At 60.7% G+C, this 22,026-nt stretch overlaps 12 protein-coding genes across 12 annotated transcripts, besides 18 other annotated features; 11 read left to right on the top strand and 1 right to left on the bottom strand.

Annotated features, from left to right (window-relative positions):
* The first annotated feature begins 1 nt into the window (after nt 1).
* Nucleotides 2-92: a microsatellite.
* A 382-nt stretch (nt 93-474) lies between these two features.
* On the top strand, nt 475-1,581 carry Tco025E_02868 (putative methyltransferase; the record flags this gene model as incomplete). The annotated part of the gene is made up of 1 exon (XM_029369791.1): nt 475-1,581. The coding sequence occupies one exon, from the start codon at nt 475-477 to the stop codon at nt 1,579-1,581; it is 1,107 nt and encodes a 368-aa protein (XP_029230084.1).
* A 76-nt stretch (nt 1,582-1,657) lies between these two features.
* Nucleotides 1,658-1,686: a sequence feature (A-rich).
* A 532-nt stretch (nt 1,687-2,218) lies between these two features.
* On the top strand, nt 2,219-4,063 carry Tco025E_02869 (putative glycerol-3-phosphate dehydrogenase (FAD-dependent); the record flags this gene model as incomplete). Its single annotated transcript, XM_029369792.1, has 1 exon — nt 2,219-4,063. The coding sequence occupies one exon, from the start codon at nt 2,219-2,221 to the stop codon at nt 4,061-4,063; it is 1,845 nt and encodes a 614-aa protein (XP_029230085.1).
* A 60-nt stretch (nt 4,064-4,123) lies between these two features.
* Nucleotides 4,124-4,156: a microsatellite.
* Nucleotides 4,144-4,205: a microsatellite.
* Nucleotides 4,206-4,368: 163 nt separating this feature from the next.
* On the top strand, nt 4,369-5,415 carry Tco025E_02870 (uncharacterized protein; the record flags this gene model as incomplete). The annotated part of the gene is made up of 1 exon (XM_029369793.1): nt 4,369-5,415. One exon carries the CDS (start codon nt 4,369-4,371, stop codon nt 5,413-5,415), a length of 1,047 nt encoding a protein of 348 aa, XP_029230086.1.
* A 512-nt stretch (nt 5,416-5,927) lies between these two features.
* Nucleotides 5,928-7,352, top strand: Tco025E_02871 (putative zeta tubulin; the record flags this gene model as incomplete). The annotated part of the gene is made up of 1 exon (XM_029369794.1): nt 5,928-7,352. The coding sequence occupies one exon, from the start codon at nt 5,928-5,930 to the stop codon at nt 7,350-7,352; it is 1,425 nt and encodes a 474-aa protein (XP_029230087.1).
* A 21-nt stretch (nt 7,353-7,373) lies between these two features.
* Nucleotides 7,374-7,407: a microsatellite.
* Nucleotides 7,408-7,429: a microsatellite.
* A 247-nt stretch (nt 7,430-7,676) lies between these two features.
* Nucleotides 7,677-7,718: a sequence feature (GA-rich).
* Nucleotides 7,719-7,812: 94 nt separating this feature from the next.
* On the top strand, nt 7,813-9,339 carry Tco025E_02872 (uncharacterized protein; the record flags this gene model as incomplete). Its single annotated transcript, XM_029369795.1, has 1 exon — nt 7,813-9,339. The coding sequence occupies one exon, from the start codon at nt 7,813-7,815 to the stop codon at nt 9,337-9,339; it is 1,527 nt and encodes a 508-aa protein (XP_029230088.1).
* Nucleotides 9,340-9,382: 43 nt separating this feature from the next.
* Nucleotides 9,383-9,408: a microsatellite.
* Nucleotides 9,409-9,486: 78 nt separating this feature from the next.
* Nucleotides 9,487-9,527: a microsatellite.
* Nucleotides 9,528-9,585: 58 nt separating this feature from the next.
* Nucleotides 9,586-9,634: a microsatellite.
* A 697-nt stretch (nt 9,635-10,331) lies between these two features.
* Nucleotides 10,332-10,361: a microsatellite.
* Nucleotides 10,362-10,416: 55 nt separating this feature from the next.
* Nucleotides 10,417-10,462: a microsatellite.
* Nucleotides 10,463-11,242: 780 nt separating this feature from the next.
* Nucleotides 11,243-12,520, top strand: Tco025E_02873 (nucleotidyl transferase domain-containing protein; the record flags this gene model as incomplete). The annotated part of the gene is made up of 1 exon (XM_029369796.1): nt 11,243-12,520. The coding sequence occupies one exon, from the start codon at nt 11,243-11,245 to the stop codon at nt 12,518-12,520; it is 1,278 nt and encodes a 425-aa protein (XP_029230089.1).
* A 207-nt stretch (nt 12,521-12,727) lies between these two features.
* Nucleotides 12,728-12,755: a microsatellite.
* A 92-nt stretch (nt 12,756-12,847) lies between these two features.
* Nucleotides 12,848-12,885: a microsatellite.
* Nucleotides 12,886-12,975: 90 nt separating this feature from the next.
* On the top strand, nt 12,976-14,265 carry Tco025E_02874 (uncharacterized protein; the record flags this gene model as incomplete). The annotated part of the gene is made up of 1 exon (XM_029369797.1): nt 12,976-14,265. The coding sequence occupies one exon, from the start codon at nt 12,976-12,978 to the stop codon at nt 14,263-14,265; it is 1,290 nt and encodes a 429-aa protein (XP_029230090.1).
* A 106-nt stretch (nt 14,266-14,371) lies between these two features.
* Nucleotides 14,372-14,403: a microsatellite.
* A 319-nt stretch (nt 14,404-14,722) lies between these two features.
* Nucleotides 14,723-17,011, top strand: Tco025E_02875 (MORN repeat-containing protein; the record flags this gene model as incomplete). The annotated part of the gene is made up of 1 exon (XM_029369798.1): nt 14,723-17,011. One exon carries the CDS (start codon nt 14,723-14,725, stop codon nt 17,009-17,011), a length of 2,289 nt encoding a protein of 762 aa, XP_029230091.1.
* Nucleotides 17,012-17,215: 204 nt separating this feature from the next.
* Nucleotides 17,216-17,251: a microsatellite.
* Nucleotides 17,252-17,253: 2 nt separating this feature from the next.
* Nucleotides 17,254-17,952, top strand: Tco025E_02876 (uncharacterized protein; the record flags this gene model as incomplete). Its single annotated transcript, XM_029369799.1, has 1 exon — nt 17,254-17,952. The coding sequence occupies one exon, from the start codon at nt 17,254-17,256 to the stop codon at nt 17,950-17,952; it is 699 nt and encodes a 232-aa protein (XP_029230092.1).
* A 241-nt stretch (nt 17,953-18,193) lies between these two features.
* Nucleotides 18,194-18,218: a microsatellite.
* Nucleotides 18,219-18,272: 54 nt separating this feature from the next.
* Nucleotides 18,273-18,296: a microsatellite.
* Nucleotides 18,297-18,493: 197 nt separating this feature from the next.
* Tco025E_02877 (RWD domain containing 1) lies at nt 18,494-19,198 on the top strand (the record flags this gene model as incomplete). The annotated part of the gene is made up of 1 exon (XM_029369800.1): nt 18,494-19,198. The coding sequence occupies one exon, from the start codon at nt 18,494-18,496 to the stop codon at nt 19,196-19,198; it is 705 nt and encodes a 234-aa protein (XP_029230093.1).
* Nucleotides 19,199-19,700: 502 nt separating this feature from the next.
* Tco025E_02878 (putative chaperone DNAJ protein) lies at nt 19,701-21,146 on the top strand (the record flags this gene model as incomplete). The annotated part of the gene is made up of 1 exon (XM_029369801.1): nt 19,701-21,146. One exon carries the CDS (start codon nt 19,701-19,703, stop codon nt 21,144-21,146), a length of 1,446 nt encoding a protein of 481 aa, XP_029230094.1.
* Nucleotides 21,147-21,207: 61 nt separating this feature from the next.
* On the bottom strand, nt 21,208-22,026 carry Tco025E_02879 (uncharacterized protein; the record flags this gene model as incomplete). The annotated part of the gene is made up of 1 exon (XM_029369802.1): nt 21,208-22,026. A coding segment is annotated over one exon (819 nt), but the record flags the coding sequence as incomplete, so codon positions are not given.

Here is a 22,026-nt window from a genome sequence, read left to right on the forward strand (position 1 = left end):
CGTGTATGCTTACTCTGTGTGTGTGTGTGTGGTGTTTGTACAGTATATATATATATATATAATATCTGTGTATGTGTGTGTGTGTGTGTGTGCATGTACTTTTTTTTGTTTGTAAATGCTAAAAAAGCGAATGAGGAAAAAAAAGACCAACATCCTTCCTTGTCCCATTGCCCTTCTTCACTTACGGTGCGGGGTGAGACGTGTTCGTCCTTTCCCCTTCTTGTGTGTGGCTGGGCGTTGCATTCCACTTAGACAAACCGGCATTTTGGCCTCCACTTTGAGGCGCCTGGCGGGAATGTTTTCTGGCGCGCTCACCACCGCCAGCACCACCGCGGCGTTTTACCTTCCGTTCGCCTTTTGTTACTTTCGTGTTGCGAGTACCCGGATCTTCGTTGCCGTGCTGGTGCCGTGGCGCTGGCGGTGGACGGCGGCGATACACACAGCGCAGCCGCAGGGGCGGGGAGAGAGAGGCGCATGTTGGGCGGGGCGAAGCAGCGGCACGGGCGCTCCGCAAAGAAGGCGGCCACCGCCACCGCCACTACTGCGGCAAAGAAAAGTAACAAGCCGGGCACTCCGCTACAGACGAAGGGCCACAATGGCAGCACTCTGAAAGGCCCCGTCGTGGCCCACGCGAGCGGGAACGCCAGCCGTGACTCGGCAAACGACCGACAGCAGATTCCGTTTAAAAGCAAATTGGAGGAGCGGGCGTACAAAAGGGCCAAACGCATCCCGCGCTACGCCCCTGCTCCGGGGGGAAACGGCAGTGGCGGCAGCGGCAGTGCCGTGGCCAAGCGGCCTAGTGGTGCCAGCAGCGCAGCCCAGCGTCGCGCCATCCTGAGGGCAAAGGGCGATGACGCCGTCCTGGAGCACTTTCGCACAAAACTCTCGTCGAGTACGTTTCGGTTGTTAAATGAGCAAATCTACAACTCTACGGTGGCCTTTGCCAGCCAGCTGTTGCGCGACCCATCCACCTACGCGGACTACCACAATGGCTACCGTCAGCAGCTGGAGCAGTGGCCGTTAAAGCCAAGTCAAGTCATTGTGGAGGCTCTGTTGGGTGACCGTCGTGGCCGCTTCCTTGCAAACAAGGCCAAGAGCATGCCGGGGTATATTCCGACAAGCTGGGTTATCGCAGACATGGGATGCGGGGATGCGCAGGTTGCGCAGGCGATGCGACCAAAAGGGTACACCGTCCACTCCTTCGATTTTTGTGCCGTGAATGAGTACGTGACGGTGGCCAATGCCACCAGTGTGCCTTTAGACGACAATTCCGTTGACATCTGCATTTTCTCACTCAGCCTCATGTCGACAGACTATGTGGAGTGCCTTTATGAGGCCTTCCGAGTCTTGAAGCCGAAACGTCTCTTAAAAATTGTCGAGGTACGCTCTCGCATTCCACACCCAAAACGCTTCTCGGAGCTGGTGGAGAACATCGGCTTCGACCTCGACTACCACGACACGGTGGGGGATTACTTTGTAGCGTACGACTTTCTGAAGCGCGAGGGGCAGACGAAGGCTAATCGGGGTGTGAAGTACGACCCACAGGAAGTGTTGGTGGCGTCCCTCTACAAGAAGCGATGAGTGAAACGCGGATGTCCACGGCGCCTTTCTCTGGAGAGAATCCGGGGATGAGGGCGAGATGACGGCCAGGGGACGCAAAAAAAAAGGAAAAAAAGGAAAAGAAAATAGCACGGACGAAAAGGGCATCCACAAGGAAAGTACGGTGTCGGTTAAAACTGTTCCGGGGGGCGCCTACGCGCACAAACGTGCGAAAAACGAGGTTGAAAATAAGAGAGGGAGAAAGAAAGAGTCGTTTTGCGGAGAAACACTACATAATTCCGTCGACGAGTGCAAGCTTCATGTAAAGCTGTGCACACGGTGCCCCTTGCCGTGTTGTTTTGGCTCCAGTTTTCCATAAGTAATCTACTAATTCGTATCATTCATTCCTGTTTGTTTTCCTCTTCTTTGCATGTTGAACTCCTGTGTTTGTTTCCAATGAAGCACGGCACCTGACGACGGTGCCTCCGCTCTTGATAATAAATGACTCATTTTGCCTTTTTTTTTTCGTGCATCCACACACCCCTGCATATGTATACACCCCCCTCTGCGTGTGCTTGTGTGCTTGCTTGTTTTTGTGTTCGCACACATCATCCGGTGGGCGTGGAATGTCCATCTTCGGCTTGTACGCATGTATGGATGCGAAGTGAAGTGGCGGCGAATGGGCCGGCGCTGTAGACGCTTCGGCTTACGCGTGGCTGCTGTGGGGGTGGCGCTTGTCTCCGGGTGGGCGTCGTACCACCGCTGGCAGCTGCGCCGCAGCGCTGTCACCTCTTTGTCTGCGGGTGCGACGATGAAACGCCCACCGTCCCACGCCGTGAAACTTGGGCTGCTCGCGGATAGCACGAAGGAGAAACCGTTTGACGTCCTCGTCGTTGGCGGCGGCGCCATCGGGCTGTACACCGCCGTCGATGCTGCCCAGCGTGGCCTGCGCGTGGCTTTGGTTAACGCCGATGACTTCGGCTCCAGCCTCACTGGAACTTCGCCGCCGCTTATTGCTGGTGCCTTTCCGTACGTGCAGCGGGCACTGCGGCAACGTGACTTTCTATGGCTTCGCCGCGGCGTGGAGGCGTGGCGTGCCTTGACGGTGTGGTCGAACGTGGCACCAGGGCTCCTGCAGAGTGGCGTCTCCACCCTCATCCCCTCCTCGCACTTCTTGGAACTGACGGAGTTGGTGGTGGCGGCGGTCATAGCGACGCTGCTGAGTCCGTTTTTGGGTGCCTGGAAGCCATTCCGCTTTGTGCGCGGGTCCGCCTTGCGGACGGAGGGTCACGGAGCCGAAACTGAAATGCAGGGCGGCGTTCTCTTGACGGATTCCTTGCTGGACGGCAACGCCGCCTCGGTGGCGCTTGCTCGCACTGCCGAGGCGCTGGGTGCGGTGGTCCTCAACTACGCCTCCGTGACGAGCATCGCGGACGTGGAAGCAGCGTCGGCGGTGCATGGGCGAGCGAACTTTGCCGTTGTTGTGAACGATGTGAGTGCGCCGAAGGGCGCGGAGGCGCCGGTTCCACGCGGAGTCACCGTTTACACGCGCAGTATTGTGAACTGCGCCGGGTCTTGGGTGGATGAGGTGAAGCAGCTGATGCCGAACAACGCGGCGGATGCAGTGCCGACTGCTGTGGCGCGGCACCAAGTGAGGTCCTACTTTGTACTGCCCCGCAGCGCCGTGCGGCCCGTGATAACGAACGGCAGGCTTTCTTGCCTTGGCTCCGACGCACTGTTGCTGTCACCCACCTCCTACAGCTTCGCCTCAATGATGCTGCTGCCGTGGTTTGATGACTGCGTACTAATTGGACCAAGCCTCTCTTCCCTGTCCCGGCTTCCCAGTAAAAGTTACGCCGTGGCCCCAACGACGGTGTTGGCGCTGGTTGACACGGCAAATAATAGGGGGTATGATGCGCAGGGGGTGTACAAAAGCCAACGGAGGCATCTCTGCCGCGCCTTACAACTCTCCGGCGTAAACATTGATGAGGACCGCGTCTTGTCGTGTCTTTCGTCTATTGTGCCAGTTATTGCGCCTCCCTCGCGTGTTCCTTGGGCAGAGGAGGTGTTTATGGAGGGCTGTCACGTCATCGCGGGAGGGCAGCAGCCAAATGTGGTGCACGTCTACGGGGGGACGGTAGGTTTTGCTAGAGATATTGCGGAGAAGGCTGTGGATCGCCTCCTGCATGACAGCGGTGCGTTTACAACGACGGAGGCGACGCAGCTGAGGCCGTGTCAAACGAGGCGTCTGGCCCTCGTTGGGGCGCAGTCAGGCGACGCCGGGGGCGGTGATGTCTCCCCAGTCACACGCCTGCAGAAGATTGTGCGTGAGGAGTACGCGGTGCGTGTGCTGGACGTGGTTGCGCGGCGGAGGCACACCGCATACAGTAGTCCTGCGGAAGCGTTGGCGGCTCTTCCTGCCATTGCGGAGGTGATGCGGCGTGAGTTGGGGTGGACGGCGGAGCGAACACAAGCGGAGTTGGATTCGGCACGTGCCTTCATCCGCAGCATCAGCGTCGCCTGAGGCGGTCGGGTTGGAGGCGGTTATCGCTTTGAATAATTTTGGCTTTGGTTAGTCTTCACCTGTGTGTATGGGTGTGTATATGTGTGTTGTTGTAGCTGCTGTTGTTGTTGCTGTTGCTGCTGCTGCAGCTGATCCTCCTCCTTTGTGCATTCGCATTGCCTCGTGCACGCGGGGGTGGTGGATGCCGCAGTCCGGGGCGAGTTTGCGATGCGCTTTTTATCCCATTTCTCCCGCTGGGAAGGAAGAAGTCACGAGGCTTCTGCAGCCGTGGGTGTGTGTAGGCGGAGCGCTTTTTCACTCCCGCAATGCCCGTCTTGTTCCACGAGCACTACAAGGTACGCTACGTGCCGCGCGGCTTGGGTTCATGGGTGTTCTACCTGCTCAGCCTCCTCATTGTTCTGGTGGCGCCGGTGTTTATTGGATTCGCGATGGGGAACTTCTGGCTGAGGCGCGGCGAGTTCACGCAGAAGCCGCGGGTGCGTTTTACCGACCGCTGCGTCCTGCGCTACATCACCGTTGGGGGACAGGAAAAGCTTTGGACCTGCTCCAGCACCTTCAATGAGGAGTTTGTTGACGGCCAGCCGGAGCTGGCGGTGCTGCCATTCGTCTCCGTCTACGAAGACGGCCGCGACGCCGATGCTGGGGTGGACGTCGTGACGATGGTTCTCAGTTTGCCCCTCCCTGCGCTGAGCGGCGGCGCAGAGGGCACTTCGCCGCCTGGTGTGAAGGACGACGTTTTTCGGGTGGATTTTCTTCCCGAGTTTTTCTACGAGGTCGATCACTACCTGCTCAAGCTGAAGATGCGGGCGGCGGCGCTCCTCAGTTTTGAACGCGCAAGCTGGGCGCCTGGAGGGGCGCGGGGACCACTTGCCGCCCTCACGGAGGGCGACCTTCTGTTCCACTCCACAGAGCCACTCATCGTCTCCCCAGACGTCCACTACACAAGGACGTACGTCGATAGCCCCTTTGACAACGTGGCAGACGTAGATGAACTACGTAACGTGCCTCTCTTTGCCGGCCAGTACACCATGCGGAATCAGTCCGTGCAGTTTAAACCATACGTGGAGTCCGCCGGCGGACTTGCTATGCTGCGCGATGACAACTACGGCCGTGTGCTAGGGGAAGATTTAGACGCCTTGGACGACTTTACCTGGCGTATTAGGCTGCGCATTCAAAATGCGGAGGTAAAGTACGTCCCCTCGATTCAAGAGGCTCTAAAATGGGCCTGGGTGCAGTATTTCTGTATTGCGTACGTCCTGCAATGGCTGCTGTGGCGGCTGCGTGGCGTTCTTGTGAAGTCGGGTGTGCTGAAGACCACAGCATTTTTTCACCGTGGCTGGAAGTCCAATTAGTGTGTGTGTGTGTGTGTGTGTGTCTGTTTGTTTGTGTGCTCGGACGGAGCTGGGGAGGGGGCGAGGGCGTCGAGGGAGCGGACCGACACGGCCAGCCCCAAGCAGGAACGAGCAACAAACAGTCAGGCCCATAGAAAGAGCGAAGTAGAGAGAGAGAAGTAGCCATTGTGTGTGCTTTTTGTGTTGTTGTTCTTGCTGCCCACCCTCTGAGAGGGGAATTCCGTTCCTTTTTTTTGTGTGTGCCTGCGTCTGCGTATTTCTCCGTGCGCCGCACTTTGGTGTCTGTGCATTCGCAAGTGCTTCGCCTTCGCGTTTTGGTTTGGCCGCGGCACCCCCACGGCCGCCCCGTCTCGGCTTACTTCCCGCACACCATCCGTGTGGGAAAGAGAACGCGGGGGAGAGCGAGACTCTGCGCTGCGCTGCGTGGGCGTGGGTCGCCGGCCTCCCACACGCAACGCAGGCAGCGGCAAGCGCGGGGCCGCCGAGAGGAGAAGAGGGCGAGCGCGGGGTAGATGGCGGTTGTGGTGGTGCAGGTGGGGCAGTGCGGCAACCAGCTGGGCGAGGAACTCTGGCGGCAGCTTAAACTGACGACAAGTTCGGGGGCGGTGCCGTCTCCCTTTTTCACGCGCGACCGCAAGGCGCGCTGCGTGCTGGTGGACTCCGAGCCCAAAGTAGTCGCTGCGGTGCACACGCGCCACAAGGAGATTTTTCGCGCGGAAAATGTCGTCTACGGTGAGTCCGGTCGCGGCAACCACTGGGCGCTTGGCTACTACGGCGTCAACGACCTCCTGGGCCACCGGGCGGCGGAAAAGGCGCGCCCGTTTCAGGTGGAGAAAGACCAGCGGCGCCGTGACGGCTGCGTCGTGCGGGACGCACTCCGCGCGATTTACGCCGAGACGCGTCGCACAGCCGACGCGATGGAGTTTGAGGCGATTCTCGTACTGCACAGTCTTGTGGGTGGGACAGGCAGCGGCATGGCCACCCGGCTGCTGGAGAAGATTCGCTACTACTTCATTGAGCCCCTGGACTCGGCGCAGGCGGTGGACGAGTGCGAGGAGGCCGCCATGATGCGGCGCGACGGGTTGGACGGGATGATGATGGATAAGCGGCGAGCGTCGTACCTCGTCAGCGTCACGGTGGCCCCACAGGCCATTGGGGAACTCTCCACGCAAGGCCTAAACGCCGCCCTCACGCTGCACGCGCTACAGGAGAATGCCGACGCCGTGCTACTGCTGTGCAACGACGACTGCCTCCGCGTCGAGGCAGTCTCCTCCGCCGGAGTCCGTCCTCGCAGCCGCGCCTCCTGCGCCGCCTCCGTTTCACTCATCAAAGCGTGTGCCACCTTCACGGAGATCAACGAGGTATTTGTGACGATGCTGCTCCCGATACTGCTGTACGGCCGAAGTGCCAACGCTGTGGGGGATCTCGTGCTAAAGTGTTCCCCCAATCATCGGGAACTCAACAACATTCTGACAATTCTGCCCACCCCGCAGCGGCAGTACTTGCGTTTTAAGGGGTCTGTGACCCTCTCGCGGTTTTACATCCTCAGCGGGTCCAAGCAGCACATGCCTGGCGTGTACCCTAGCGCCCCAATAGAGCTGTTGCACACCGCGCGTTCCATGCGGAACCCCGATTTGGTGACATCGAGCGAGGAGGTGCGGGTGCCGAGGGAAATAGTGAAGAGTTTCACAGAGACTGCGGCCTCACGCCGCTCCGCCGCGGCGGCTCTCCTGCAGCAGATGGAAGGGGTCCTCGTGTTAAACGAGGCACGGGAACTGAATGCGGCGGTGCTGTTTCCTTTACTGCGGTCCGCAGCAGTGAAAGTCAAGGCGGGGGCCTTTTTGTCAACCTTTGAGGAGATGGGGATGGCGGCGGAGTGCATACGGGCAGCCATACAAGAGGTTGCCGCGAGACTCTCCGCCGCAGAAGACGTTTGATGGACGATGGCCTTTTGGTGGGTTTTGTTGCTCTTGTTGTTGTTGGAGTTACTTCTTGTTTGTTTGTATGTTTGTTTTGTATTTATCACTTTATTTTTCCGTTTTGCGTCTTTTGCCAACATGCCGTCTGCTGCACACCGACTCCGCTTGATCCGACCTGCGCACGCACACAACTGTGTGTTTGCGGGCGGGGTGTCTGCATTGTGAAGGCCTCCGGCAGTTGCTTTGGCCCATTGCCGATGGTGGTGTCTCAAGAACTATGTATTTTTGCTCTGTTTTTTTTTTGTTCCCCCTCCGTTGTGGCCGGAGCGTGTCGGTGTGTGCGAGAGGGAGAGAGATAGATAGAGAGGAGGGCGGGGGCGGGGGTTGGCATCTTTCTTCGCCGTAGTTGGGGGAGGAAGAGGCGGGCATTGAAGCCTGCTCTTCTCCGGCCCGTGCAGCCCACCTCGCGCCTGCGGAGATGCGCCGTGTGGGTCTCTCAGCCTGCGGGGTTTTTTTCCGTGGCGCACACGGAAGCCGCACGCAGTACCGCTGCGCCGTGCTGCCGCCCGTAGACCGCGTCGGCGGCGCAGGCGAAGAGGAGTCTCCCCGCACCTCCTACCGCTTTGCGGTGAGGGATGAGGAGCGGGGCCTGTACGATCACGGCCTCGACCCGGACGCGCGGCTTCTCATGGCGGAGGCGGAGGCGCAGTACAAGGCGAGCGCCGACTACCTGCACGCCCCGCCGGGCGGTCTGCCCCCTCCAGAGCTGCGCTTGGACGCGGAGGGGGCGACAGTCTCGTGCATCGCCGCCCCCTTCGCGGAGGAGTACGTGCCGTCTCACAAGGAGCGTTACGCCCACCGTGGGCACGTGGGCGAGCTCAGCATGCAGCGCGCTGTGGAGCGGAAGTTTCTGCTCAACGCACATGCGGAGTTAAACCTGCGCAAGGAACGCCAGCTGTGCGAGATGATGTCCTCCCCAATGCCGTCGCTCCAAAAGGCTGGGGAAGTGGAACGTTTGCTGCATGACTTTTACCTCCAGCGGCTAGCCCTCTCTCCCCGCAACGTGGAGGCCATTGTCGCTCTATGGGCGCAGTGCAGCGTGGAGGAACGCCTCGCAGGACGGGCGCAGGTGCCGCAGTTGACGTCGTCTACTTCCGCTGGGGAGAGGGGTGTTGATTCCGTGGCCGCCGTTGATGCGGTGCCATTTTTGCCTGCCATGAAGCGACTGTACTTTCATGCCCGTCAGACGCACGTTGCCCCCACGCCGCTGGTCCTTGAGTGCCTCATGACGACACTGGCGGCTGTGAGCGCACCAGACAGCCGTGTCTTTCACCTTTCCAATCGTTTACTCCTAGACGCTGACAAGTACGTTGTGCTGCCAACTCGCACGACGTATGCCGCGTTTTTTGCCATCTGCAGTCTCCACAACGCCATGTCCTTTGCCGTGGCCCGCTTCAAGGATGCTGTGGTGAACCTGCACGTTGCCGTGGACGCCACCATGGCGACGGCGCTGTTGAAGGGCTTCTGCCAGAACGGATTAGTGGAGGAGGCGCTGGCGCTGCTGGCGCGCATTGAGCACGTCCCTTTGGACGTCCATCTCCTTAACGCCTCTATGGAAGTGCTTTTGCTTTCTGCACAGCCGCAGGCATGCTTTGCCGCGTTTGACGCGACGCAGTCCTGTCCTCTGCAGCCCAATGCGGAGACGTATTCGCTTCTCCTCCTCGCATGTGAGCGCTCAGGCCTTTGGTGCCGGGCCACCGCCATCCTCGCCGACATGCAGCGGCGTCGTGTGAAGGGCGACACCAAAACGCTGAATTTGCTGCTGAAAGGGCTTCTCAAGGAGCGGCTGCACGACTACGCCCGCCAGCTGTATGAAACGATGGTGGCGAAGAAGGTGGAGGTCTGGCCTGCGCTGGACTCTCACATGCGCCCCCCCGGAAAGCAGAAGAGTAGGAGGAGGCCGCCGCCACCCGCCACCCCCGCCCGCACGACAGAGTCGTGCTGACGCCGCCCTTCTCGTGGGCGGCAAATCCCGAAGGAAAAACGCCAAGAAGAAGAGGAAGAAGAGAGAAGACGGTGCCCGTGGAGGATGGTGCGTAGTATGCATGTGGTGGCGAACAGACATTGAGGATGCTGCCGAGAGGCTCTTACGGTGTCTGTGCGTGTATGCAGGTGTGTTTGTGTGTTTGTGTGACGTGGTCCACGTGCATTTATTTGCTTCGCTCCGTTTCACTGCGTTTCTATCCCAATTTTTCTTACTTCTTCTTTCACTCCTGTTCTTTTTTTTTTTTTACTTCCTTCATTGCCATCCCTTCTCTTGCGTATGCATGTGTCTGCCTGCTGCAAGCATCTCTTTGAGGCAGGCTGCGGCAGCAGGCGTGTGGGAGGGGGATTAGGCGTACGCGCGTCAGCCAGTCGCCGCCGCCGCCATGCTCTCCTTCGCGGTAAAGGAGGAACACAAAGAACTCAAGGCACCGGAGGCAGTCGGTCTTGACGACTCCACGGCAGCCGCGCCGGAACGCATGACGCTGTACACCTGCGCCAACTGCACCCGTGTTGTGGCCCTCAGCCACGCGTCGCAGCTCATGTGCACTCACTGCGTGCATCGCACTGGCTCCTCCACTGTGTTCTACAAGCTGCGCACACAGCCCACCACGTACGACACAATTTAAGAAGGAATGCAGGAAGCAGGTGGAGCCACTTCAGGGCATCCTCTGGGTTGAATTCTCTCGTCCTCTGTTCCCTTTTGTTTCACTTTTTTTCTTTTTTTGCGTGTGCGTGCGTGCGTGCGTGTGCATCTTTCACTGCCTCCTCGCAGTCTTCTGCGGAGGCGGAAGGAAACACTCCCCTAAAGAAGAGAGGTGCGGGCCGGCGCAGCTGAGGCGGCAGTCCTCATTGCGGCGTTGCGTTGCTTGCATTTATGCGTGTTGTTATTGTTCTTCTCTCACTCTAAAGAGGGAGCACCGCTTCTGCATGTCTTTCCTTCCGCGCAGGCGGTCGCACTCGCACTCGCACTCGCACTCGCACACACAAACACAAACACATCCCTTCCCTGCTTGACCCTCACGAGTTTTTATCGCCTTTGTTTTTGGTATTGTTGTTGTTGGTGCTGTTGCTTCTTGGTTTGTCTGCGGTCGCCGCCACGGCGTCTCTTAGGTGCATTAGCGATGATGAACCGGCCGCCGGCGCAGCGACCGCCGACGACGGCGGAAAAAGGTCGCTCGGGGACGCTGCCTCAGTGTGTCTGTGCGAATTGTTTCTCGCCTCTGATGCTCCCGCGGCCGGACGCGACGGGGACACCGTTTCAGTGCCCGCAGTGCCGCATGGCGGGTGTGGACATGAAGGTCCTGTACACCAGGCGTTCCTTTCCGGCCGAGCACAGCACGAACTGAGCGACGCCGGGGGTTGGCGCGTTCCGCTGCGTATCTGCGTGTGTGCTTGGAAAGAGGTGTTGGAGAGGGACGACAGGAAGCTTCAGGGATGAATTTCCAAACAAACTCTGCGGTGGATATGGGGTCATCGTCACTTATCCCTCTCTCTCTTTGTTTGTTGGTTTTTGCACCCTGTTGTTTCCTTTTTTTTTTTGGGGGGGGGGGCGTCATGGGCCTCAGACGTGTTTTTCGCCCGGACGCGCAGTCGAGGCTCGAGCAAAACTGCGTACGTGAGAGAACCGGCTGGCGACTGGTCGGGGGTTTGACCGGCCGCCGCATCACTCCACGCCGTCCTCGTAGTCTTTCTTTGCTTTATGCCCTGCGCTGACCCGCTGAACGGGGCGATGCCGGCCGACGCCCGAAGAAGGGAGGGGTCGAGCGGCGTGTGTGTGTGTCTGCTTTCTCGGCAGCACTGCCTCTCTGCTTTCTTCCTTGCCTCCTCGCTGCATCTCAAGCCGAGTCTGTGCGGGCAGCAGTATGGCGAGTCTTTCGCAGGGCCTCATTGAGGCCATCCACGCCTCACCGGTGCGGTGCGTGTTGTACGTCGCGGGTGCGGGGAGCTCAGCCATCGCCCAACTCGCCGGAGTCGCGGGGTGCTCGCGGACGCTGCTGGACGCCCGCGTGCCCTACGCCGTCGCCACCACCGCCCATATGTTGGATGATCGGCCGTCAAAGTTGGTTGCGGCGCCGGTGGCGCGCCAGCTTGCGCAGCACGCCTACCACTGCGCCGTAGACTACAGCGGCGGGGACGATGGAACGATTGTCGGCATCGGCTCCACCGCCGCCGTGCAGACGAATCGCACGAGGCACGGTAAGGACTGCGCGTTTGTGGCGGCGTGGTGCCAGCGGCATGTGGTGGAGTTTGCCTTGGAGCTGCCGGGGCACCTCCCACGCGCCGAGCAGGAGGGGCAGGTGACGCTACTGCTGCTCAAGGCCCTGGCGGAGTGCGCCAACGTCCCCTTCGAGATTTCTCTTGCGGTGCAGCCGACCCGGCAGTGCTACACGGTGCCGGCCTCCCCGCTCCGGTGCCTCCTGCAGGGGGAGACGGGATTTGTCGTCTTCAACGCCCACGGGGAGGTGCGTGCGCCACTTGTGCCCTACGCGGCGGAGTCCTCTGCCACGGCAGCCCCCGAGGCCTCAATGCGGCAGTTGTTGTTTCCCGGCTCATTTCGTCCGCTGCACTGGGGGCATACGGAACTGGCGCGGGCGGCGTCGCGAACGGTGGCGACGACGGCGGAGCAACTACGCAGTGCGAACGCAGCCGCGTCAACTGCGTCCTGCAGTGCGGCCGAGCTCCGTCGCGTCCGGGTGACGTATGAGATTTCGGTGGACAACGCAGACAAGGGCATCATCGAGTCGGAGGTGGAACTTGAGAAGCGGATAGAGCAATTTCTAGAGCGCGGGGCGCGGGTGGCTGTGACACGGGCCCGACTCTTCACCGAGAAGGCCCTGCTGTTTCCGGGGCACGGCTTTATTGTGGGCATCGACACCATGAAGCGTATTCTTGATCCAAGGTATTACGACAACTCAACGGAGGCTATGCTGCACGCCATGCAAGCTGTTCGGCAGCAGGGCTGCTACTTTGTGGTGGCTGGCCGCGCTTCAGGGGAGGGTGATGCGGTGTGGGAAGACTTGACATGCATTGACGTGCCGGCGGAAGTGCGGTCCATGCTCATTCCCATTCAGCAGGGCGACTTCCGCGTGGATGTGAGCTCGACGGCGTTGCGAAAGCGGGGTGGGTGGAACTGCCAATAGCCTTTCCCGGCACTCTCCTGCCTCCTGCTCGCCGTCCGTCTCCTGTTTCCTTTTTTGTTTTTGGCCGCAGCTGCTGTGTCCGGTGGGGACGATACATTTCCCTCCCCCCCCCCCCATTTTTCTTTCTTCCTTTTTTTTTTTACTGCGTTTCACGTCGGAGGCCCCGGCGGCTTTGGTGTCGTTGCTCTTCTGTTGCTTTTGTAGAGCTGTTGTGTGTTGTGTGTAGTGTGTGCGTTTTTTTTTCTTGCTGTTCTTTTTTTTTCTCTCTCTCTCTGCGCCACTGTGGGGCGGCAGCAACGGTAGGAGACGGCGGCTGCGCGGCGCTGCTTTCATTTTTATTTTTATTTTATTTTTTTTCCTTTTTTGGTTGTTGTTGTGTGGCTTTGCTGCGCGCCGCCACAACCTCACGACGGTCGCCGCACGGAGCAGAGTGGGAGGGGCGGAGGTGAGCCGTGATGTTTCCGCGCACCGCCCTCCTGCTGCGGGCGTACCGCCGCAAGTCGAAGGCGCCGGACCTCAAGACGAGTTTTGTGAAGACCCGGAACTTCAAGAAGGCGGAGAAGGTCGCCATCGAGACCGTCGACGGGGAGGTGGTGAAGGGGCGCGGCAAGCTGCGGCGCCGCAGCCACAGCGCCCTGAAGAAGGCCATCGCCGAGATGGAGCACCCCGCCATCTGGCTCTGGTACCCGTGGCGCATGAACCCGGAGCCGCCGACGCCGGCCATGCCGCAGCGGCGTGCGCTGAAGAACCTCCACGGCGCCGTCTTCACCGACCTCACCCCGGTGCAGAAGAAGCGGCAGGAGCAGATGCTGTACGGGGTAAATATTCCAGAGACGCGGCAGATGAAGTTTGAGCAGGAGCACCCCCTCCTTGCGGGTGCCTTGCGGCAGCTTGAGGGCCAGCCGAAAGGGTTTCCGTTTTGGTACAAAAAATACCCGACACGCCGGCACGCGTACGAGCATCGCTTTAGCATCCCAGAGGAAATGCTGGAAGGCTACGGCGAGGACATGAAAAAGGCCCTCTCCAAGGAAATGATGTCGCTTCAGGAAAAGCAATTCGCGCAGGAGGCCATGTACATGGAGCGGTACGCCGAACACGACTTCGATACGACAAGCCCCGCGGTGTTGGCGGTGAAGCGTGCCCTCAAGTGTCGCATCCTGCGAAACCACCTGCTGACGAATCCGCACAATAACATCATCAAGGCCGTGCTGGCGAGCACAGAACGAAAACTCAACCACGCGCTTCGCAGACTGCGTAAAGTGGACTTTAAGAAGTACTGGGAGATCATTCGCGACCACGATGTGCAGGACGTGCTGCAGCCGTCCAGCTTGGTTACCTACCGTCAAGGCACCTACTGGAACTATGACTGGAATGCTGGCTTGGCCATCTCCACGAACCTCGCGGACGTGCTTGACCCGCGCGGGCTCAACGGCTGCGTTGAAACGGGCCGCTCCCGCTCCGAGGTCGCCCGGGATCTTGGTCTCTCCTACACGAGGCCTTTGCAGGAGAACGAGAAGAAGCAGCTCTCGCAGCAGGCGTTGTACTATGAACGGTTGGCGAAGTTTAAGATGGAGCAGCCGGAGGCGGCGCGCGCACTGGAGCGTGAACGCTTTGTGCGGAAGTTCTCTGGCATGTTTGCAAAGATGGATATTAAGTCCGGCGCCCCCGACTTCCCGAGCACGTACCGCAAACTTCTCGGGACAAAGGTGGTGCGCTGGGCCTCAAAGCGACATGGTCCCGCGTGAGAGGAGGTGGTGCTGTTCCTATTTCTTTTTGCGCCGCGTATTCATACATTCATTGGGGAAAAAACAAAGACAGGGAAATGTATAGAGAGAGAGCGAGAAGGATATTTGTGTGTGTGTGTGTGTGTGTCTTTGTCTGTGGATGCCTTTATTGTGGCTCACGGATGGGTTGATACCGAGCTTCTGCGTCTGCGGGAGAGGAGGAGGCTTTGATTTATTGTTGTTGTTTGTCGTTGCGTCTCCACCCACCGCTTCCCCTCTCCTGTTGTGGGGCTCAAGGCACCCCTGTCGCCTGCTCGTTTATCAGGCGTCATTTCCCTCACTCTGCGTCTTCTGCTGCTTCTCTCCTCTGCTTTGGGCGGCTTTAGTTTGTGTCGCGGTCTCCGCTGGACGGCGAGTGGCGGCTGCGCACTCCGCGGTGGTCTGCAGGGGGACGAGGGGGGACGCGTCGGCAGCGGCGATGTCGGCGACTGTGCCGGAGGTGATTCTCGTGGGGCCGAAGACGCGCTACCGACACTTCACGCGGGGCCCGCGTGATTTGTACGCCCCCGCGGAGATGCTGCCGGACCCACCGCCGCAGCACGTCTGGAGCTACTGCGTGTCGCGGGAACACAACAACACGGTGTACTTCCACAACGACGCCAGCGGGAGGTCGCTGTGGGTGCTGCCGCGACTCGCGGCGGACGGCACCGAGGCGGCCGATGACGCGGAGGGCGTCATGCGGGCCATCGGCTCCGTAGAATCGGCCGCGGCAGCGCGGAGGCGCGCGGCGTCGGGGTCCACGGAGGAGGCGGGCCACGAAGCGGCCGCGGGTCGCCGCGCCGTCGTGCGGCAGAGCATTGAGAAGGCGGTGCAGCAGGCGCAGGCACGGAGGCCGGCGGAGACGACGCTGGCAACACCGCCCGCCGAGCCCGCCGCTGGGGGCAATGGAGAAGAGAAGAGCACCTCGGCACCGGTGCGGGAGCGGCTCGCGCTGTGGCGCGCCAAACGGGCGCAGCAGCACCAACAACTGCAACAGGGAGGCGATGAGGGGAGCCTCCCGCCTCACGGGCGTCCTTCTTTCTCTGGCCCCTCCACAGCCACGGCACGGCAGCGAGCGTCCTCGGCGGCTGGCAAGGCAACTCCACAGGGTGCGTGCCACGGGGCAGCCCCGGAGCAGGAGGAGGCAGTCCGCAGGGGTGTACAGCCCACACAAGACGCTGAAAAAGTAGAAAAATCACAGCCGCATCAGCGGCAGTCTCCCTCGCTTGAACGCGACGTTTACGACGAAAAGCGGCGACTGTTTCTCGAGGCCCATGAGGAGTTGCAGAGGGAGAAGGAGACGGCGCTGCAGCAGGAGCGTCTCGCACTCGAACGGGCAGCTCGCCTGCGAGAGGAGCAGCAGCGGGAGGAGGAGGAGCGCACGCGACTGGCGACGGAACGGAAGCGGCTTGAGCAGCAACGCCTAGAGCTGCAGAAGCGGGTCCTCGAGCGGCAGCGGGAGCTCCTGGCGAAGGTCGAGGAGGAGGCGGCACGGCGGGAGATGGCGGCGAAGTTAGACAACTTTTTTGAAAACAGTTCACGGCTGGAGCACCAGGCGCAGGCCGAGCGGCAGCGTGTGGCGTCATTCGAGGAGGCCATCGCGGAGTCCCTGCTGGAGGCCGTGGCGAAGAGCCGCACGGCGCCGCCGAAGGAGGAGCGGCGCATTGACCTGCGCCTGCTCGAGGAGGGCGAAGCAGACGCGGAGGGGGACGAGGATGAAAACAACAACAGCAACCGCCCCGCCGTGTTGGGGAGGGACGGAGCCCCCAACGGCCGCACGTGGAGGGAGGCTGAAGCTTCTCCCCCGCAGCGGCGGCACCGCGACCAACAACATGAGCCGCAACGGCGCCGCGACCGCATCGCGTACAGTCCATCGCTCGTGTATGTGGGGGATGTGATGGGCGGGGGTCGCAAGCCGCCGTCTTTTCTGCAGCGTCAGGGGCGAGGCACGTTTTTCTACGACGCCGCACAGAGGTACTTCTTCGAGGGCGCGTGGTGCGACGACAAGCGGGACGGCAGTGGTGCCCTCTCGCTCCCGCACGTGGCGCTGGAGGGGACGTGGCGGCGGGATCAGCTTGAGGGCCGTGCGACGTTTCAAACCAAGCGGTTGAAGGGAACAGGAGAGTTCCAGGAGGGCGTGCTTGCCGGAAATGCCGTCGTTGAAATTGACTGCAACAGCGTCTTCGCGGGGCGCGTGAGGAAAAATGCGGCCATCGTGGACTCGGGTGCCATCACGCTTGCCTCCGGCGATCATGTGGAGTGGCTGCGCGATGAGACGAAGGACCACAGGGGCGCAAGACAGCGGACTGCGACGGAGGCGTCTAGCTCTGCTAACGGCTCCGGAAACTGTCGCATCCGCTTCGCCAACGGTGACACGTACGCTGGTCAGGTGGAGAACTATCAACCACATGGGACTGGAGCCTATCGCTTTGCCGCCGAGGGGCAGGAGTACGTGGGGGAATTTCAACACGGCCGGCTCCAGGGTCGTGGCACGTATTCCTTTTCGAACGGCAGCGTGTACACTGGACAGCTGTACAAGGGGCTCTTTCATGGGGAAGGGCAGTACGTGCAGCGGGACGACTACATCTACGAGGGATCCTGGGAGTACGGCACGGCGCACGGCAAAGGGAAGCTGATATTTGCAAACGGTGATGTGTGGGAGGGGGAGTTTGACCACGACCGGCGCCTGAATGGACGCTACACTGCTTCACATTTGTTTCAGCTATAGAGAGGTGCGTCTCCCTAAACCTTGTTGCTGCCGCAGCTCCTCCCCTGTCTTGACGTTAGATGCTCAAAAGAGGGCCCCGCCGCCTCCCCAACAACAACACCAAAGACAACTGTCCCTTTGTATATGCCTCTCTCTCTCTGTGTGTGTGTGTGCGTACATATATTGTAAGCATCATCTTGAGTCCATCCATGATCTTGTTCATTATTGTTTGTTTTGTTTTGTTTTGTTTTTCTTTCTTTTTGATGCTGCGCCTGTTGTGGCTGACGGCCCTGTCGTCATACATACTCCTCCCCTCGGCGTGTACCGAGAGTAAATTTGCATGCGCCTCCGTGTGCCGGCACTCTGGCGGCTGCTTGGGGATTGCCGGGTTCCGCTCTCCCTCGCACGCTCCCGCTGCTTTTACCACCCCCACTCCTCCCCCTGCCTGCACGCATATGTTGCCAGTGTGCGGATCTCCGTTGATAGCTGCAGGACCCGTCACTATAGCCACACAAGCCGGATCGGAAATGGGCTACACGCGTGAGCGCACCCACCGCCACTTCTTTGTCGCGCGGGCCAACGCCTTCTTTTCACGGCTTCCCATCGCCCGTATTCAGCGCTCGCTGGCCATGGAGGCCATCAAGCAGGGCCGCATGCGGCCGTGGAAGCACACCAAGGAGCAGATCCTTGGTGCCCCCATAACGTGCAACTTTGACTACAATCCGCGCCCCGTGCGCCTCATTGGGACGGTGATGGACGCCCACACGGAAGAGACAAGCATCAAGGGGGGGCTGAAGGTCTACGCGCGCAACGAGGAGACGAACATGATGTTGTGGATCCCCGCGGGAAACCCAAAGCTCAGGTACGAGGTGACCGCAACCAAGGGGAGCTTTCAACACTACCTGGATGAACGCGATAAGTGGGACGAGGCGTGGCTGACGGGCCGCGCAAGGATGAAGTAGGCAGGCGGAGAGGGCACCACCGCCGTGGAGATGCGGTTCGCCGCGCTGGACGGAGGGTCTCTCTCCCTTCATTCCCTTCTTCTTGCCGCTCCTCCGCCCCTCTGCATCTCCGACCCGTTTTCTCTTCTTCATTACAGACTCTGCCTCCTGTTGCGATGAGTAGTGACGGCGTACTGTACGCTCTGAAATGTTCTTTGCTCTGTCACTTCCTTTGTTCCATGCGTCGTTTTTTTTTTCCCCTTCCCTCTCTATCGCTCTCTCTCTCTTTGCGTGTGTGTGGGGGGGGGGATGTCTGAGTGCGTCTCCGCACCGTCCATTTTCAACAACAACAACAACAACAAAAAGGAGGGGAGCCAGCAACAACAGGCGTAGCAGCGACGGGAGTGACGGATTTGCTGCCGCCTTCGTTGACGTACACTCACGCGTCCGGCATTCGCATTGCGTTGGACGCCGCCCACAACGTCGCGCCGCAAGCCGCGGCGAGAGCGCCGACGAGGCAGAGGGGCGGGCGGCACGAGGAGCAGGTGGCGGGACGCAAGCCATGCCGGCGACCGAGATGCAGTCGATGGAGATGGACATGGTGCAGGGCATGTACGACACGTACGAACTTGGTGGCCTGGACCCGCCGACGTACTCCGTCCTTCTCGCCCCCACGGCGGATGACCCGCCCGAGTTGCGCGTGACGATCGTGTACGAGTCGGAGGGGTACCCCGAGACAGCCGCCCCCACAGTGCGCCTGGAGCACCACGCCAAGCATCGCCGCATGCAGACGACGACACTCGCCAAAGAGATTGAGGAGCTTTGCGCGGAGCAGGTCGGGATGCACAGCGTCATCTCCGTCCTTCAGAGGGCCCAGGAGTACCTCACCGAGTACGCGGCGATGGAGGAGAAGGCGGAGCTGCAGCGGCGCGGGGACGCGTTGGCAAAAGCCGTCGCCGTCGCCTCGACGGCGGCGTCAGACCCCACAGTACGCATCGGAACCGCCGTCACACGTGAGCTGTTCGCGGAGTGGAGCGAAAAACACGTGGCGGAGAAGCAGCGGATGCGGGCGGTGGGGGAAAAGAAGGGCACAAAACTAACGGGCCGGCAGCTGTGGGACGGCACCCTCAAGAACGCCGACTGGGATCTTTTTGCCTCCGACGACGACGACGACGACGGGCAGGACGTCGAGTTCTACGCCCTGGCGCAGGCGGAGGGGGAGGAGATGGAGTTCGACTTAGACGACCCTGCAGAGGAGGAGGGGTGAGGCGCGCAGGCGGGGGGTGCGACCTGCCGAAGCAACTGCCTGCGTGGGTGTTAAAACGTTGGGAGGGCGACAGCGGCAACGGCGTGGGGAATGCAACGAGGACGACGAAGGAGGTTGGCGGGGAAAAGGTCCTGAGAGAAGAAAAGAAGGCGCGGAGCACCAAAAAATAATAGTGATGAGGAATTGGCTTAACATCAAGCAAAGAAACACAAAAAAAAACGGCCAGCTGCGATGGGACGCGAGAGTGAAGGAGAGAAAAGAGGCGTCAGCAGACGTGCAGGTGTGACTATAAACACTTTTACTGCCGCGCCTTCACAGGAAGGTGAGAAGTTTGCTTAGCTGCATGCCTAGCTTTTTTCTTCTTGAGCCTCCTGCGAACTCTGTCTTCATTTTTTCCCCTTCATTCGCCCATTTTTCCATTTCTCTTTTTTTTTTTTTACTTGCGTCTGCGCATTTTGTTTTGAAACGCCTTTCCTTCTCTGTGGGGCGGGCGAGAAGTGCAATGCGGCGGTTCGTGGCGCCGCTGTCGCAGCTGCACGCACAGTCGGTTCCGCGCCGTCACTTTAACGTCATTCAGCGCGGCAACGACCAGGAGGCGGAGTCGCTCTTCGCACTGCTTGGATTTGGGACGGAAAGTGAGGCGCACCGCGTCCGCCGGACGCGCGAGGAGCTTCGCCAAGGCTACCTGCGCGAGGCAATGAAGCTGAAAGACCCGCAGCATGACGGGAGGGAGGCGATGAAGCTCGCTGAGCTGCAGCGGGCGTACGCGCTGCTCGCCGATGATCAGTTTCGTGCACGCTACGCGGCCCACCACTGCGTCTCACCCGACGCGCTCCTTCACGTTCACGTCGATGGTGGACAGACGGCGGCCAACTTCAACCCTGAGCATCAGTCCTTTGACTTTGTGGATCACACGTTCTCGTCGCCCGCGTCGTCGTTGTCCTCGTCTTCGGTGCAACGGTCCTTTGGGGATTTTAGTGGCCCGTTTCAGTCCGCGACAGGCGTGTCCAGCACCCCAGCGGACGCAAAGGCGTACAGCCCCCGTGACTCACGCACTGCAGAGAACGGGCAATGTATTAACTTTATGCTCCGTATCTCCTTCGATGAGAGCATCCTTGGCTGCACAAAGACGGCTGTGTATGAGAAGCGTGTCACATGTTCTCGCTGCGGCGGTGATGGACGGCAAACTCTGAAGAAGCAGCGCAAGTGTCCACAGTGCCGCGGTCGTGGCTCGACGCATCTGCCAAGTGCCACGTACCACATTGAGCGTGCGTGCAGGTACTGTGGCGGAGAAGGTGTGGCCCCGCCACCGAAGTGTGGCACCTGCGGCGGTGCTGGTGTTCTGCAGGGCCATACCGTAAGTGTTCCCATAGACGTGCGTCCGGGCACCACCACAATGACGCTGCGGCGGCTTCGTGGAAAAGGCCACGATGGGGTGCGTGGTGGTAGTGCGGGGGATCTCATAGTGACTGTTTTGGTGCAGGACCACCGTCTCTTTCACCGCGACGGACTCGACTTTCACATGGTGCTGCCTATTCCGCTTTCGATAGCCCTCCTCGGCGGCGTCGTGTCGGTGCCAACCCTGCGTGGCGCGCACCCGCTACGCGTCCCTCCCTGCGCACGAAACGGGGAGCGGCTGACCCTGGAAGGCCATGGCGCTTCTCTGGAGGGAGTCAGCAACGCCCTCGCCAGCGCTGAGGTGGCGGCAGAGGGCGTATCGGCGCAGTCACAGCAGCAGCAGCAGCAGCGTCGACGTGGCCATCTTTACGTCCACCTGCTTGTGGTTATCCCGAAGCGAGAGGAGTTGACAGGGGCGCAGAGATGCGCCCTAGAGAAATTCACTGCCGAACAAGAAAAGGAAGGCGGGGCCAAAGGCCTTTCCGAGGAGGAAGAAGAGACAGCGGCATCACTGAAGCAGCGCTTCCGACACTGGCTGACGAAGGCATAGTGGCGTTGGCGCCATTTAGTCAGCCGCGCAGACGGCGCCCCGTACCTGGAGGGATAAATGGTCACGCCCGCTTTGCGTTCACTGTGCCCGCCGCCTGCGGCCCGGCATCACGCACCCCTGTCCCTCCTGAGGGCAGTACCAGGCAAGCGCCGTGTGCCGGACACGGCGGACCCTCTCCGCAGAGTCGCCGAGGATGCCGCCGCGGTTGTTGTTTTGCGGTTGTCGTGGTTTCTGATGTGGGCGGAGGGAGAGCGGAGCGGCCGTATGTGGGTGCGTGGGCCGGGCGGCCGTTGTGGGTTCCCCTGCGCTGTGCCCGTTGCGGGCGGCTGCCGCGGCGCCCCCGCCGCCTGTCCTGTGTGCTGCCAGCCGCCCCTTCTTCCCCGCCCTCCGTCAGGTGTAGTCGCCTCTTCACTCCTTTCTTCGCCTGCCGCTGTGCGAGCGGGCCTTGTTGTGCGTGTGAGAGCGGGGCGGTGGAGGGGCTGTGTGCTCGTCCTCGGTGCGCACGCGTTCGTGGGCTTGCCGAGGCGCTGGCTGGGGCAACGCCGCGCGGAGGGAAAGGGCTGCGACACACAAGCGTGTTGGGAGGAGGCGGAGGATGGAGGACAAACTGCGCACTGCCACTCGAGAGGAGCTGGTGGCCCACGTGCGCACCCAGCGCCTTCTCATTCGGCACCTGCATCGACGCATCGTCGAACTGGAGCGGGCGGTTTCCTCGGCGCCCTGCAATTGGGATCCTGGGAGGGGCGGTGCGGCAGCTTCGGCGCCCTCCTCGCCGCAGCGAGGCCCGCCGGCGGCAACGCTGTCGGAGGGGCTGCGGGAAATTGGCCGCCTCCTGCAGGCGCACGCCACGGGGGCGGCGCCTCTTCCACAGGAGCTTGTG

This window comes from Trypanosoma conorhini, assembly GCF_003719485.1.
Source record: "Trypanosoma conorhini strain 025E chromosome Unknown Tco_14.4_contig_00120, whole genome shotgun sequence".
In the NCBI taxonomy this organism is placed as follows: domain Eukaryota; phylum Euglenozoa; class Kinetoplastea; order Trypanosomatida; family Trypanosomatidae; genus Trypanosoma; species Trypanosoma conorhini.